Source organism: Euprymna scolopes, chromosome 10 (genome assembly GCF_053919585.1).
Source record: "Euprymna scolopes isolate OS-2025 chromosome 10, ASM5391958v1, whole genome shotgun sequence".
NCBI classification, from domain to species: domain Eukaryota; kingdom Metazoa; phylum Mollusca; class Cephalopoda; order Sepiida; family Sepiolidae; genus Euprymna; species Euprymna scolopes.
In genome coordinates, this window is record NC_136491.1 from 76,298,229 (window position 1) to 76,312,480 (window position 14,252).

The 14,252-nt window shown below is 32.2% G+C and overlaps 1 protein-coding gene and 1 long non-coding RNA gene across 2 annotated transcripts in view; one reads left to right on the forward strand and one right to left on the reverse strand.

Moving 5' to 3' along the window:
* The window catches only part of LOC145286110 (uncharacterized), a 65,777-nt gene that overhangs the window by 38,694 nt on the left and 12,831 nt on the right, over positions 1–14,252 (reverse strand). The window contains exons 2-3 of the mRNA XM_080134800.1: positions 4,646–4,727; positions 3,238–3,303 (exon numbers count right to left, since the gene is read on the reverse strand). Of these exons, the coding sequence (XP_079990926.1) occupies positions 3,238–3,303; positions 4,646–4,727 (148 nt within the window). The remainder of the gene's footprint in view (positions 1–3,237; positions 3,304–4,645; positions 4,728–14,252) is intronic.
* The window catches only part of LOC145286113 (uncharacterized), a 111,658-nt gene continuing 106,426 nt past the window's right edge, over positions 9,021–14,252 (forward strand). Inside the window, exon 1 of the long non-coding RNA XR_013869106.1 lies at positions 9,021–9,246. This is a non-coding gene — a long non-coding RNA (uncharacterized LOC145286113). The remainder of the gene's footprint in view (positions 9,247–14,252) is intronic.

Below are 14,252 nucleotides of genomic sequence, written 5' to 3' on the forward strand. Positions count from 1 at the left end.
AATGGAATTCCTTCAGCATTGTTTCTAAAACAGAAATGAAAATGGAATTCCTCCAGCATTGTTTCTAAAACAAAAATGAAAATGGAATTCTTTCAGCATTGTTTCTAAAACAGAAATGAAAATGGAATTCCTCCAGCATTGTTTCTAAAACAGAAATGAAAATGGAATTCCTCCAGCATTGTTTCTAAAACAGAAATGAAAATGCAATTCTTTCAGCATTGTTTCTATAACAGAAATGAAAATGGAATTCTGTCAGCATTGTTTCTAAAACAGAAATGAAAATGGAATTCCTTCAGCATTGTTTCTAAAACAGAAATGAAAATGGAATTCCTTCAGCATTGTTTCTAAAACAGAAATGAAAATGGAATTCTTTCAGCATTGTTTCTAAAACAGAAATGAAAATGGAATTCCTCCAGCATTGTTTCTAAAACAGAAATGAAAATGGAATTCCTCCAGCATTGTTTCTAAAACAGAAATGAAAATGGAATTCCTCCAGCATTGTTTCTAAAACAGAAATGAAAATGGAATTCCTCCAGCATTGTTTCTAAAACAGAAATGAAAATGGAATTCCTCCAGCATTGTTTCTAAAACAGAAATGAAGATGGAATTCCTTCAGCATTGTTTCTAAAACAGAAATGAAAATGGAATTCCTCCAGCATTGTTTCTAAAACAGAAATGAAAATGGAATTCTTTCAGCATTGTTTCTAAAACAGAAATGAAAATGGAATTCTTTCAGCATTGTTTCTAAAACAGAAATGAAAATGGAATTCTTTCAGCATTGTTTCTAAAACAGAAATGAAAATGGAATTCCTTCAGCATAGTTTCTAAAACAGAAATGAAAATGGAATTCCTTCAGCATTGTTTCTAAAACAGAAATGAAAATGGAATTCCTTTAGCATTGTTTCTAAAACAGAAATGAAAATGGAATTCCTTCAGCATTGTTTCTAAAACAGAAATGAAAATGGAATTCCTTCAGCATTGTTTCTAAAACAGAAATGAAAATGGAATTCTTTCAGCATTGTTTCTAAAACAGAAATGAAAATGGAATTCTTTCAGCATTGTTTCTAAAACAGAAATGAGAAGCATCGAACTCAATACTAAACCCTGATGTATTTCTTTGGTATTGAAGTAGTCACTAAATATGCTGCTTATTTTAACATCACTTTGAGCATATCTGCATTGCTTGAATTTTTAATAATTACTTTCGTGATTCCAGTGTATGCAACATGCACGAGACAACATTCCTTGGCACTCAGTGAAAAGTTTCTTTTACTTGCACAAAAGCAAAATAAAGATTCTTTTTCTTACCAAGGTAATTCCTTTGAATTTTTTTCTCAGAATAAATATCGCACCAGTGATATTTTTCAAAAGTATAAAACCAAACTGCATTTCATTGATGTTTATCTGACTTCTTATTTGCTGCTCGATCATTTTCTCAGATCTATCATCTATTAGCCTCTATCTTTACCTTTGTAACAGTTCATAACTGTACTAAGTTTCCAGTCCTTCGGGATAACCTCTTTTATTATTCTTTGATTTGTTAAGTCTGTGATCATCTCAATGACTTTATTTAACCTAAAAAATTAATTCGTTCCATCAACCATGACTAGGTGCAAGTGTTAATTATTTTATTCTTATTATCATCTCTAGTTAAGAGTCAAACTTCAACTTCTAGAAGACTGTCACTTAAAACTCATTGTTACTTAATCACTTGTTATGGTTGACAGAACAATCTCCTCTCATAGATAAAATAAAGGACTCAGTTAAAAATGATAAAGATGATTTTTAAGAAACATTATTAATATCTTTCCCACAGCAGTAAGATATGACACATGGGTTAAAAAGTGGGATTGAAGAGCCAGCACTCTGGTCTGGAAAAATACCTGGGCAATCTCTTCAGTTTTCCTCAGTATGGGCACCTTAGGCAATTAGCAATTAAATGAATCCTTCTCAAAGAAAGAAAGAAGGCAAAGCCTGGGAGGGTGAGCCTCCTAGAACATTATAGGACTAACAACATATCACAGTCAACAGAAAAAAAAAAATTCAAAAGTAGCCTAGACTATTGGCTTTTGTGCAGAGAGAAATAAATGCCTGGCTATTGAATATCAAAGATTGCTTCATCTAAATTATAAGAACACCCAAAATGAGAATATCTATAAAAGTGTGTGTGTGTGTGTGTGTGTGTGTCTGTCTGTGTACATTTCCCAACACAATAACCCAGTCAATTTTCAGTTTACAGACTCGAAATTTGATATACAGGGTATGGAGATTTGGGAAAATCTTTGTAATCCGTTTTTGGCCAGAAATTTGGCTGTTAAGAGGTCAAAGTTCAACGATTTTACCTTTGAGAACTCTACCAAACTCCTCCGCCAATTTTGGGTATAAACAATTGAAATTTTAGATATAGGTTCCTTGGACATGGATCTAACTTAATAACTTGATTTGAGCCCAAAACAATAAATGTTAAGGGGTCAAAGTTAAAAAAAAATTGACCTCTGGTCTCTACCAAATTACTCAGACAATTTCTGGTCTAAAAATTTGAAATTTGACATAAAGGGTATTCAGAGATAGGGCAAGCTTTTTAATCAGTTTGAGTCAGATATTTGAGCTACCAATATATAAATGTATGCATGTTTGCATGTCTGCCTAAAACTTTCGACAGAGGCAACGGATTTTCACAAGATCAGTATCGTTTTGAAACTCTACCCTTCAGACAACAAATACCGAAAAATTAGCTAAAAACGTTAATTTCTTCACCCTCAACTGGGCACTTATCTACAGGGAGAGATCGCTTTTTTTCACCAATATTTTCAAAAGTCATCCTCTCTTTTCAATTGTCTAGCCTTAATTTAAACCTACGTCACTTCCGGTTTGGCGGTAGTCGTAACAGCAAAGACGTCATGTTTTTTTCATGTTCTTTTTCTCCTTCGCAGTACGGGTTCGAGCTTGCCTTCCTACTACTACTTTTTTTCTTTCTTTTTTCTTTTTTTTTTCTTTTTGCTCAACACACACCGCCAAACACCCGGGCAATGCCGGGCACCCATGCTAGTTCTGTATAATTCAAATAATGGAAAAGTGGTAATAGTGAAATATTATTTTTTAAATTTCAAAATTACAGATTATTTTTTAGGATATTAATTTACTATTCCAGCATAATAATAAACATCAACGGAAACAACGAATTGATAACAATTATAAATGTTCCACTAAAAAATTATTTTTGACAGAAATACTTACATAGTCTACCCTACCCCTATTGATGTCATCTGGGATGTATTTTTCTCCAATCTGGCGAAGATCGGTCTGAAATAAAAAGTGTGCAAAAAAATAAATGAACAATTATGCTTTTAATATTTTTCTATTTAAGTTGAAACAAGTGCATGACAAAAATTTATACATAAATATATTATATTCTATATTTTGATCTAGCTATGGAAAGTTACACTTTATGTTTATCCATATGTACATTTAAAAAACAAACACATTTAATCATGAACTTATCATTTAAGTAAAGCCAAATGCTTATAAGTTATATCAAATTAATCAAAGTAGATTGATAGAGCAAATCCAAAATGAGATAAGAAGTTCAGTACAAAATGCATAAGGCATGTATATAGTAGATATTATTGAATATATATTAAATTATAATGAAACTAAATTAAAAAAAAAATAAAATAGCAATATAAATACACAAAAAAATATCCAAAGGGTTGGAGGTGACAAGAAGTGTAATGGATTTTTTCGCTTAAGAACATAATTTCTGATCAGGGTATGTTTGTTCTGTGTAAACATGCATGGGTTAGCAGGTTTTATTCAAGTATTTGCTAAAAGCATTTTCAGGTTTGCATCTTTTTTTTTTGCAGGGAGGTTTCACTGTCTCCCACATACAGCACCTATCTGATAGTAGCCACATGGAATTTCAGTGGTTTAATGAAATTAATGTGTCAACATAAAAGAATAATAATGCAGCTAAAATATATTTAATAGGGTGAATCAAAATTTAAGTGAATTTTAAATGATAATATAACAATAAAAGAAATAAACTTTATACCTCCATTATTGACTATTATAGAGTTGATTGTATGAAACTCCTTTCTGGTTTCATAACAACTTATAATGTAGATCTCTGAAGATCTGCATGCTTCTGTTATTGTTGTCATTGACAATGGCCTTTTTAATGCAGCCATATTTAAAATGAAACTACAGTGCTTACATAGTATTGGACACAAATAAAAATCATATTCCAAGTAAAAAATTTTTTATATACTCACGTATCACCAAAAATTAAGAAAAATTATCAAGTAGAAGTTTAATCCAAAAACATTCAATTTTCATATTTTGCCAATCCGACATTCATTATTTGGTTAAGTGACAAACTTACTTATATCCTCCGGCTTTACATGATTTTCACTCTTATAAATGGTGGATTAGAAAAATGATAAAATTGTTGTTTTTTTATTTGTAATTAAAATTCTACTTGAATAATTTTTCTTAATTTTTGGTGCATGTAACTATTTTTTCTCTGATATATATATCAAAGTTTTCCTGTTAATTTATTGGGGACTGCAATTTTCACTTATGCCCAATAACATATAAGGACAGAAACTATTAAATGAAGAAATATCCGAGTATAAACATAACTTACATCAAGGGCAGCTTTGATAATTGCTTGTGCGCTTTTATTGCCATTTTCAACACATTCAGCGATGCCTTCTTCTGTCAGGTGCCTACAAATAAAAGAAAATATTTTACAAGGTATCCACATCAACTTGAATGAATCTAAAAAGAAAATAATACCAGACGTCAAAACTTGTGGATATCCCATGCGGTAATAAACAGACATTAATACACATTCTTTCATTATATATTTAAATCTAATAATACAAACATATTACTACAGTTACTGCAATCCATACATTTATGTAACGTGTATATTTCTTGAAGCAGTGAGATATATGGATGTCCCATATGTTTATGTATTCATTCATCCATATTTATTTAATCATAACATAATATATTAATACAATTTCTACCCGTCCATACATTTACATAGTCCATTCATTTATTTTCAGGATGAAGAAGAGATTTTAATAAACCATCACTCTCTTAACTAAAATTTATATCATTTTCTTCTTACTTTCATATAATCAAAATTTTACATTCTACACTGATTACAACAAGCTCAAAATCATTCATTTATGATGTTACTATATGGTGTGATTCATGTAATTCTCAAAAAAAAGTTTTTATGCTTTACGGTCTTTATTTCTTCCAATATATTTATGTTTGGTTTGGTTTGGTTGTTTTGTAGACGAAAACGGTTTTTGTTTTTGACTTTGCAGAACATGATTGAGTTTTACAAATGAAAAGAAAAAACAACAATGTTTGGTGCATTTTAGATCAAGACGCCTGATCTGGTAGCACCTATAATAATTTGGATGCATTATTAATTCGGAGGAGGAAAACTCGATCAATTCAGCATTAATATTACACAGGGAAAGTACAGACTCTGTCTTACAATGCGTTAAACTAAATACAACATGGCAATAGGCAAAGAAAGATTTCATACACAAGAATATATATTAAAATATTTGGTCAGAAGCTACAATTCGGAACGGGTTCATTCAGGTCGGTTTACGTCTCCAACACTGACGTTTGAAGTATGGATGTCACACTAGAGTTGAAGAACAGCTTGGCAGATCCGATTGGTTTTTTATTGATACAAGTCATGTGTGGATGTTGCACTGAGGTTGAAGAACAACTAAACGGACTAAAAGAAAAATTGTCCTGAAAAGGACTGAGCTTGTCCTGAAAAGGACATACAATTTGCAAGTGTAATGATTTTATAGATGCCCTAAGATGGACAGATCGATTGTTGGAGCAAGAAAAGGGATACTGGTTAATGGCCTCAGTTGAGTCAACAGCTGGACAAGTGAGTTAGTCAACAGCTTGCGTTAGTTACTGAGACATTAGCTGATAGAGTTATCATTTGACCAAGTGGAAATACTCAACAGCTTAATAGATGGGTTAGTGGAGACAGCGAAACTGTAACAAGTATCCTGTTGCAAGACAGAAAAATAAATTTGGTTCAGTAATGGTCTGAGGGAATCAGATACAAGGTGATATTCGAAAGACGATTGACAAACTTTCTAGGGGCAGGAGCACTGATCATGATGATCAGTACCGAGTATCTAGCCTAAATGAAGATTTTCATTTCAATGACTGATGAATTTTATGTAAAAATGAATTGATTACTGTGAAAAGTCAAACAAAAAGGAAACATAAATGTTACGTCACTTACAATATCCAGATTGTAATCAAGGCAACCATGATTTGTAAGAGCCCTCAACGACAGTATAAATAGTAATACCAAAGGATATACAGTTTAGCACAGGACAAGGTACATTTTGCTACTTAATCTGACAGTTATAGTTTTTAAACCAGTAATGAATACATTTATCCTAAGTCAATCAATATAAAACTTATATGATTGGATTCAGAATAAAATTTTCTTTAAAATGGTATTTTAATATTTTTGTTGCGATTTGTATATTCCAAGAAATTGCAATTTAATTCCGCCTTTTAACAATGAAACATGCTGCTATGGTGCATCTGCGAATGTTAGAAGACTTTTCAGATGAATGTTACATGATAAGGGCTGTCCCCTTTTCATGTAAGTATAAAAATAGAGAGATTTAGTTAAAATGAAAATGAAATAGCATAAGCGAAATTCGAACCTCGTAATTTAGGTTTAGAAATAGATTATGTGTGAGAATTAGAAAATGGAATGTAAAACAAACGATTGTTTAGAATAGAGATAAAATAGTTTCAAGAAAAGAATGTGCACTGTCAATTTTGTTATGAAAATTCAATTGAAAGAATGCAGCTACAAGATAATTTAATAAACATGTTTTTAACATATCGGAAATATAGGTTACTGAGAATATAGGTTCAAATTCCTTTTGTAAAAAAAAAGGAAAAGTTTTCGACACGCATGTCCAGAACACGTGAAAGAAGGCACTTGTTTTAACATGTGTATGACGTCATGGAAAAATGGGAAGTTCTAGATATAGTTAGGAAACTTTAGAGTTAAGAAAGGAGAAACTGGGAGAAACTCAGAGGGAGTTTGAGAACGACAGACGATAGTCTGCAGTTTGGGATTCGAACGTCTAGAAGCGAGACGGTCACTTGTGAAACTTAGAATGAAGCTTTGAATTCTTGATGATGAAAACCATGGCCGGTCGTGAGGAGAAATAAACCCATCATGTGTTTTTATAAACGTCGTCTTTGTGTTGTGATTCTACCAAAAAGGTAAAGTGAAAATTGTATTATATGTCTATATATCTGTGTTATAAAATGTCTTAACATACACATCTTACATACACGTCTCGACATCTCATATCGACAATGTGAACTCTACTTCTCATATATACACTAAGACTGTCTGAAGACTGTCTACACAATGTCTCAACACTATCTCCTCACTCTAAGAGCTTCCATTACACTTCAAGTATGAACAATTTTTAATATATATGAATATCGTCATAACAACAATACATCCCTCAACAACATCTCTCTCTCTAAGACAGCACTTTAATAAGACTCTTTTAATAAGAAAATATAACATGAACACGTTTTAGGTCTGTTCATATAAATACTCAAAACAGAAGTTCTACTAGTCGATGGCGTTTCATATTTTGAAAACAATAAGAGAAAAGAATTGTCTTTCTCACAAATTTGAACACAATACGAACAACTTTCCAGTCAAAAGTTAGAACATCTGGAAGTTGAGGCTTTCTAGTACAAAAATAAATCAAGATAGAAACTTTGTTCAAATGGTATGGAATAGTCAACATATTTATTTCTTTTGTTATAAAAGTTTAAAAGAATTAGTTAAGAACTTTTTACGTGTGCATCAATAGAAATGATAGCTAGCACCGATATTTTATGTTTTATTTTTTTAATGCTGTCCGTGCGATGCCGTCATGTAAATTCATAACATAACGTCTGTTTATAAAGTGGCTCTACCTATCTTGATAAATTTTTAGTGTTGTAAATGTTTATTCTGTTCGAAAAACAAGTGTCAAGCATTACATGAGAAGAAAAAATGGCTGCAATATCTCTTGAAATTTTTGAAGCCTCGACAATGATTTAAAAATAAAAAAATATAGAAAATAATGGTAGAAATCCACCCAATCATTGTCACAGCAACTTAAAGCCGTTAAAATGAAACATAATCATGCTAATTAGTTTAATTTACTTTAAAATATTATAATTGTAATCTGTGCAAAATTTCTTTTCATTTGATATACTATAAGCCATATTTTGTTAATAATTTCTTTGAATTGTGTCATGGTGGCAATCATGGATTTCCTGGTTGCCATCTTAAATTTTTTATGGTGTAATTGATGGCAATTTAAAGTCCTTCAGAATAATATTTCACATCATGATAAAGCCTTACCTCCCATGTTCTTAGCAGTTTTTATGATGTTTTCACTTAAAGTCGTTAAAATGAAACTTAATTATGTTAATTAGCATGCTAATTAGTTTAGTGTACTTGAAAACATAATTTTAATCCGTACAAAACTTTCTTTAATTTGATATGCTGCAAGTCATATTTTGTTAATAATTTCTTTGAATTGTGTCATGGTGGCCATTTTGGATTTCCTGATGTGATACTGACAAATGATAATGTCCATCAGAATAATACTTTTTACCATTTTTCTTACCTGTTTTTATGTTTTTTCTTAAAGCCGTTAAAATGAAATATGCGAATTAGTCCAGGTTACATTCAAAAGGTGTAACAGTAAAAAATATGAACGATATGAAATATGGTTTTCGGAAAATGATATTTTTCCTTTATTTTCGACAATAAATAAATAAACAAATAAGGTTATTCACAAATATTTACAACAATAACAAAACAAACAAAAAAAAGGTCAGTTAATAAAGATACAGTTATTTTGGATTACTACTATCAAATACAAATTAAAATACGGCTTGTTGAAACTCGAGGTCGACAACTAGAATGAGGAAGTGGAAGGTTACGAGGGTAAGGAAGGTAGTCCAAATTAAGAACGGCTACAGGCCTGTCTTCTAGTGATTATTCACTCTATTAACGAAATTCAATGACTGTAACAAATTTCATTTGGTTTTTCTTTTAAAAGTTTGGTCAATGCGAATATTTCAAAATTGGATTTACCACTAGTTCAGAGGGCTTTTTCTGCAACTTTCCGTGGATTGGAGGTATGTATTTTTTTCTTTGTGTTTTTTTTTTTACATGGAGGTCACCACTTATCAAGGCCCGGAGGCCACTCAGGGATAAGGGTTATTGCGTTTAAAGTAATCAATGAGATAGTATTGTAGTAATCATTAGTATTGGAGATTTGATGGTGCATCTTACTTAAGGGGGCGGTTTGTCAGGAATTTTTTTATGTTGGATTTGAAGACATCCCAGTTGTAGTCAGGTGGGAAACAGGCAAACGGAAGAGTTCCACAGTCGTGCACTTCTGAGAAAGAAGCTCTACTCATGGAATCTACGTTTGGATTTAGGCACAGATAAAGAGTGGGGAAAATTATTGACAGTAGTTTCAGCCAGACTGGTGTTTCTCGTGAAAGATTGGCGAGGGGGGACGAGAGATTGGAGCTCAGACGAGCACTTGCGATGGAAATAACGATAAAACAAAGACAGGCTCGCAACGTCTCTTCTGTGGGAGAGAGGCTGCAGGGAACAGAAAAGGGCATCCCCCACTAAACCACGAAGTCTATTTTGTACTCTGTCAAGGCAAGATAGGCTGTTTTTAGCAGCTCATGCCCAGATGTGGCAGCAGTACTCCATCCTTGGACGTACCTGGCTTTTATACAGATAGAGAATTGCATCCGTAGTGAGATATCTTCTGGAGCGGTAGAAGGATCCCACCATTTTCTAAGCGTCCTTGGCAACAGACCTGATGTACATGTTCCATTTCAGATCAGGAGTAAAGGTTAAACCCAGAAGCTTGTCAAAATATGGAACCTCCCCAAGATGAGAGCCATCTATTTCAATTGATGCCAGATGGGGATCAGAGCGTTGATGATGCAAAGATAGAAGCTTGGTTTTGGATGTATCAAAAGTGACCATCCACCTCTTCCCCCACTGTACCACGTGCTCAAGATCAGAGGAGAGAGAATTATAGAGAACTTTATCATTTACGGCCTTTGATGTGTTGCCATAGATGGTCGTGTCATCAGCATAGATGTCAACGAATGTAGTATGTGTTTTAGGAGATCATTGATGTAGATCAGGAAGAGAGTTGGATCTAGGATGGACCCTTGGGGGACTCCAGCATTAATACTGTGGGTCTCTGATTTTTGCCCATCAACCACTACTCTTATGAACCTATCAGAGAGAAATGATTTAATGATTGAGAAAACATTTCCAGTGATACCGTAACTGGAAATCTTGTGAAGTAGGCCTTTATGCCATACCTTATCAAAAGCCTTCGATATGTCAAGAGCAATTGCCCTAGAAAGGAAGCCTTTGTAAAGAGATTCACTAATCCTATGAGATATAACCGTTAGCACATCTGCTGTAGATCTTGCAGAGCTGAAACTATATTGCATGTCACTAAGAAAGTTGTTTCTGTTGAGGTGGTTGACTACTTCTTTATTTAATATGGATTTCAACAACTTACTCATGACACACAGGAGACTTATTGGTCTGTACTGAGAAGGAGATGACTTTTCACCTGAGTTCTTAAATACAGGGCATACTGATGAGGTTTTCCAGGGTGTTGGAAAGCGGAGTTATCTTGACGGGTCCAAGTTGATAACTGATTTGTTTCCCCTCTCTACTTTTATTTATATGACATCTTAACCCATTCTAGATTATTGCAGAACCCTCTGGGACTTCTAAAACCTTCTACTCTTTCTAACTATACTCTGGCCTTTAAAATATCTCGTGAATTAAAACTTTTCAGGTTTGATCATTAGGGGTGCCTAGAATACGATAGCACACATTTTAAATGGTTTTATTGATTTTTTTTATTATTATTTTATAGAAATGCTCCCTCGTAACAGCCTATAACTTACAAAGTGAGATGGTCATAAATACAGCCATCTGATCCATCATAGTGTTATGATAATGTTCAGAATTTCATCAAAATATTTTTAAAAGATCTGAAGATACAACTTTTTAAAGATGGGTTAGTCTGTTAATTGTGTAAATTCCCTACCATTTTCAGTCACAAGCTTAAATGCATTTGATCAGGACTGACTTAAGACAAAATGTCCAGTGAACCATGCATTTTTTTGATAATTTTGAATGGTTATAACACCAGTTCTAATAGACTGATTTTAAAAAACTAAAAGATACTATTTCTTTGTTTTTTTTTAGCGTGGAGCAATTGACTTTCAAACCAACCTATCTCCAGCCACATGTTTGTTTATCTCTCTTTTGACTCCATTCATACAACTTCCTTCAGTGTTATTCTTGGCCTATGAATGTCCTGTTGGTTAATAATGGAAGTTCTCTGAACTTACTCCAATCATTCCTAAATCTTGAAATTATCAAATACACTTTTCAATATGTTTCCCCTCTTTGACTTACTTTGTTGAAGTTGCCCATTATAAAAAAAAAAATCAATTTTTTACTATATGAAGGGTGGAATTGTTAGGGATGATTTATTTTATAATCTTAAAGATTTGAAAATAATTTCTAACAATAATTAAAGCAAGTTGTGTACGTTTATCACTATCCAGAATTCTTTAAAAGTTGACCATTCTATATGATTTCTTATAAATCTTTTTTCTTTTTTCTAAGAGAACATCTGTACTATTATTGGAGGGGTTTTCCAATATTAAACTTAGCAAAACGAAATATGGTATTTGTGCATTATAGAAATCAAAGAATTAAATTATTTACATAAACATAGTTACAGCAAACTAAAAAAACATTGTTTGCATATAATTTGTGTATTTTTTGTGATTGGCCAGAAGAGGACGATCATGTTTTGCATTTTTTTTTTGTTTTATTTTTTGTTTTTAGTGGGGAGAGGGTTCTAAACAAATGATGGAAGCCGATATATTGTCTTTATTTATTGTTTTAATCTTTTTCTTTATCCAGGAAACAGATTTCTGTTGCAACCTAAACTTAGGGTTTGTTCTAGTGTTATAAAGCTTTGTTTCATTTTGGGAGATGCAATTAAGTGATGGAAGCAGATAAATTGGAAGTAGGCATAATTATGAAGTATTAGAAATCAAAAAAGTAGTAGAAAGAAATTTTGACAAAATAGAAAAGAAGACGTGATGTTCGGTTATCTTTACATTTCGTGACTCCACTTCATTTCCGGTTGCCCTTCCCCATGTTAAGAATAGTTTTTCCATGATTTTTTAATTTTTTTCAACTATCTGCACTTTCACTTAACAGTTTAAAAAACAAAAAGTACCATGAAAATTCAATTAAAATCAAAGCAGCAACCAGTAGTAAAGTAGAGACATGACTTGTAAAGGTAACTCCACAATTTCTGATCTCTAAATCTCAACAAATTCTGAAAATTTGCCCATTAATCTACATTTGCACCCATTTTTCAGCATCTCAAATTTTTTTCAAGATGCTGAAATTCACATCATCTAGAGCACTTCCACTGTTGCATTTTTGGATTTGCCTTTGAACATTTTTTCCTTTTTATAAAAAATCATGCGTGACAGCAAATAAAGACAGTTTCAGTTTCCAATGATCTCAACATGAAAGGATGTGTTACATTTGTCTCTAATTCAAAGGAATCTTTCCCAGTTTTATTGCTGCAGAAACCATTCTCAGAAACTTGTGCTTTCTGTGGATAAATCCCCATTGTGAAGAATTTGAATTAATTCTCAGTGTGGGAATTTGTAAAAGAAATCACTGATTCGGCTCAATTTCTGTCATGGACGTTATAAGAACCTTTCAACCAATACAATAATACAAATAATCACTCTCTTGCAAATTCTTGATTTGCTTCGATCAAGAAAGATCTGCCCTTGAAGAGGCCACTAACAGCCATGATGGTATGCAAAGGCGCATTGCTTATGCAACTACGGATTGAATCAAGAAATCCATTCAAAGGTAAGTGTTCTGATTTGCAAATTTCATATCTCCAAAAGTCTTTGATCTCTGTGGATTTTCTTCATAAGTGTAGTTAATTCTATAAATATTAGCAGAAGCAACTAGATTGTTCCTCTACCTGTCTCATTAATTTATTATTAATATATATATATATATGTACATATATAAACTTTATCATTTGATCTATGAATATTTAAATAAATAATGAGAACACTAATTAAAAAAATCTTTCAAGTTTGAGATGGTTGTCTAAAACTTAACATTTATATAAAAAGAAAAAATATATTTGAATCGTTTTAATTTAAAAATTAATAAGCTTTGGAACCGTCACTCTGAAATTCAAAATATGTATATATGTAAATATATTTTATATTAAGTTATTGAGTTCCTAAACATTTAATTGTGATGCATTTCCGATACTTCATATCAGTCTGTACTTGTGAATTAAGGGCTGAATTGTTAAACCTTATATGTTATGACAAATTGACATTGCCCAAGTTTATTAAAGTTGCTGGATTAGTTCAAAATGGCTTACTCTCGAAAGAAGCTTCAGAGGATGTTGGAGCAAAGAAAATTCAAATCGAAGCAACCATCATGAAATTAAAAGTGGCTGATGTGACTCGATCAGTAATAAGTGCTTATGTATTTGATATTAAAGCATGGTTATCAGACTGTGAAGGTCTAGTAAACCAGATATTGAATAAGAACAGCAAATTAAAAAATCTCCAATGGTGAGATTAGAAGTCGAAAGCCTAGTTTTGAAGACAATCTCTTATCAAACAAATTTGAATTCCAAGCCTTTCTCAAAAGTTTTGAATTCTATACATCCACTTTAGAAGATGAAGCAGACAAATTGATCCAGGTTAGATAGAAAGGCTTTCAAAACTTATCTCAGAGTTCGACATTAGATTAGAGAACTTTAGAAGAGCTTTGAATGTCCCAGAGAAAGATTCTTAAATCCAGACAGCATAAAAGATAAAATATTTGAAGAAATTCTTCATCATACTGACTCCTTTACAAACCTTGATCAATTGAGAATTTATATTGAATGTGTCAAAGCTGATTTGACTGAACTATGGAGATTTTTTTAAAGTAAGGTTCATCTTCAGGACAGTTGGTTGTTCATGTGATATTTAAAAGGATTCCTAGCAAGATTCAGAAGTAATTAATG